The sequence below is a fragment of the Egretta garzetta genome, unplaced genomic scaffold (genome assembly GCF_000687185.1).
Source record: "Egretta garzetta isolate BGI_Z169 unplaced genomic scaffold, ASM68718v1 scaffold208, whole genome shotgun sequence".
Classification (NCBI taxonomy): Eukaryota; Metazoa; Chordata; class Aves; order Pelecaniformes; family Ardeidae; genus Egretta; species Egretta garzetta.
In genome coordinates, this window is record NW_009260403.1 from 1,500,194 (window position 1) to 1,503,293 (window position 3,100).

Genomic DNA, 3,100 nt, shown 5'->3' on the forward strand with positions numbered 1-3,100 from the left:
GGCCGCGCTGAGGCCACACCATCCCGGCGCTTCGCCCTCCGTCTCCCCTCGCTGCTTAATGAAGAAAAAACCGAACATCTAAAGGTGGTTGCTCCATCCGCTGCAGTAAACAGCGGCTATTTAATTCGAAAGGTGCTTAACTTGCCATCGGACTTCCAGAAAGGAGAAGACGTAAAATGCAGGGGTTTTTATCTTTGAAAATCTCCTCAGCAATGATTTGCTCGGAGTCACGTGCCAAAACTGTGGGAATGGAAAGCCCTTTGAATCAAGCCCTAGAAAAAATCCGATTACAATTTAAGCCCTTTTCCCAAACTTGTTCCTCAAAGTTAAGTTGAGGTACAACAAGCGATAGGCCAAGAGGAAACGGCCTCAAGTTGTGCCAGGGCAGGGTGAGGTTGGCCATGGGGAACAATTCCTTCCCCTTGGGGCTGTCAGGGGCTGGAAGGGGCTGCCCAGGGAAGGGGTCGAGTCCCCAGCCCTGGGGGGATTTAACAGCCGGGCAGAGGCGGTGCTGAGGGCCAGGGTTTGGGGGTGGGATGGCAGGGGTAGGGGAACGGTTGGGCTGGGGGAGCTTAAAGGGCTTTGCCAACCCAAATGATTCTATGATTCTATAACTAGCCCCTATTTTTCAAGCTGCCTCATACTGGCCTGCCTGTTTGACCCACCTTCCACAAAGCCTCAAGTAATTCAACAGCAAAAATTTGTGTCATTCACTGTGGTTCTTTGCACATCACAACTGGCTACAGTGTCCAGTGTCCAGAGAAATCAAAAATAGTATCTTGAAATCCTCAACATTTTCTCAGCCACTCATTATTCAGCAATAACTTTCTACTCCTGATTTCAGGAGATGTATTTCTGATAGAATGCTTGCCGGTTTAAATAGGCAACTCACAGAGAAGTGGAATTCTTGTTAAGAAAACCCTGGGAAGGCTTAAGCTGACTTAAAACTGTACCAGATGCTATTGTTCCTCTTTTAGCTTCTCACTATGAATATCTGGAGGGAAGCTACTAAGGCAGCACCATCTCGGTCTGTCCTAGCAATGTGGTTACACAAAGGCGGTTGGTGAAAATTAAAGAAGGAAACAGAGTTGTGTAGACAAAACGCCCAACATACCATAAATCCAGCAGCACCAAATAAACATTGACAGCAAACAAACATGCATTTTATTACAAAGAGCACATAATGCTCATGAAGCATAAAGGCAATTACAAGTAATATGGTAATAGGAAACTTAATGAAGGACTGGTGTCTTTGTAACTAGGTGGTAAAACGCCTTTAAAATGGACTTTGTGAACGGTAACACTTATTTTCCAAAGCACATTTAACTAATCCAACTGGCAAACCATTTAACTTTACTTCATTTGCTATTTCAAACTTATAAAATCAGCAGTCAAGGCTCAATGCTGTAACACTGCCTGAAATCAACAGTCCATTGAATATAGTCTGGAGATAAAGAGTCGTGGGATGCCTACATTTGTACTGTCGTCGTCTTTTCCTCAAACACTGAGCAATTTGTTATAATCGCTTATGTATTTCCTAACACGTAATTTCATTTCAGAACAGTAATAATGCAACAGATGAGACCACACTGTTTGTCAACCTCTTATACTTTTCCAATAGCACAGTCATTATTCCAATGGCACTCGCCCACAATAGCGAGCTGTAGGTTCCCCAGTTCCTGGGGATTCTTTTAATCAAATTGCTGAGACTAAATAGTTAGGCATATAACTGTGAGTTTAAATGACCCATCAGCAAATCAGTCCCTGATGCAACTCCATGGACACCTACAGGTTGCTCCATCTCTGCAACTTCTGAGGCTAAGTTGGTTAATGGTACCTAGGTGGCACAAAACTGCTGCATTTCTACATTGCAGTGGGCACAGAGGCCAGGCTAGAAAGCGACTTCCAAAGCCATCCTCTCTAACATGGATTGGGTGACAGAGGGCAAGCCAGGAGGGAAAAGAGATGGCCCACTGCATCTATAATTATGCAGAAGAGTAATCACGAAACCTCGCGATGCGGGTGTGGGATGGTTACAATCCTTATTTAAACAGAGAAACTATGACAGGAACCAGGGAGACTTTGATCCACTGAGAGCAACTTGTTGTTGTTGTTGTTGTAGGGTTCTGCTGATCAAAGCATTTAACAAGTATCTAATCATACCCTCATTTTCAGGGAGCAAACAGCAAGCAACCATCTATGCTCATGAGCAACGTGTCATTAAAGTGATTAATAGATTCATTCACAAGGCAGAAAACAAATATTTCTACTCTCAGATTTTCTTCTTACCTCCACAACTTCTTCATATTCTTCTTCCTCCATTTTGAGGGTATTCTTCTGTCTCCCCCACTCACTGGTCACGCAGCAAATGAAAGTGTGAATAGACAGAATTAGCCCAAGACTGAAAGTACTATGAAGAGCTACTAGTCAAGCTCATAAAGCACCTGGGACGACCGGCAACTAGTCAGATTATTACAATGCTGTTGGCTAATCAGTGAAAGAACTTAATAAGAGGGAACTAACGTTGGGATCTGGCATTACTTCATTTCTGACTATTATGGGAAAGCACTGGATTAAATTTCAAACACACTGGTAGAAATTAGAATTTTGGACAAATACTTTTTTCTAGTCATAACATCAGTACTGGAATTCAATGAAAATAGAAAAAGAAAAAAAATAGAGGAAGAGATTTCTTGAAGTATGATTTGATTTTGAAAATTATTTGAAGAATTTTTCTTTTCTCAGCCAGTATTCTATACTATTTCATTGCATTATTCAAGCTCCTGTTTGAATGGGAGCTTTATCTGTATATTTACTACACTCATTCACAAGTAAAAGCATTATATAGAAAAAGATTGTAAATATATTTTTTTTAAGTGACCTTAGGTTAATGAAGCAATTTCTGTCTTCGCAGCATTAGCCTACGCAGATGCTCGAGGGTTTTTTTTTTTAGTTCTTGTGGCTTTTTTCTCTCTATTTCTTCAGACCTGGAAAATATGAAAATCCATACAGTTGGCTGAATTACAAAGTACAGATTACTGTCAAAACCTTTAAATTAATTAATTAACACAATGATTTTGCTGTGAGGCACAGCTACAAT

At 41.3% G+C, this 3,100-nt stretch overlaps 1 protein-coding gene across 1 annotated transcript in view; it reads right to left on the reverse strand.

Annotated features, from left to right (window-relative positions):
• NEB (nebulin) overlaps positions 1–2,322 on the reverse strand; it is a 128,134-nt gene extending 125,812 nt beyond the window's left edge. The window contains 1 exon segment of the mRNA XM_035898943.1: positions 2,290–2,322. Within this exon segment, the coding sequence (XP_035754836.1) occupies positions 2,290–2,322 (33 nt within the window).
• Positions 2,323–3,100: the final 778 nt, after the last annotated feature.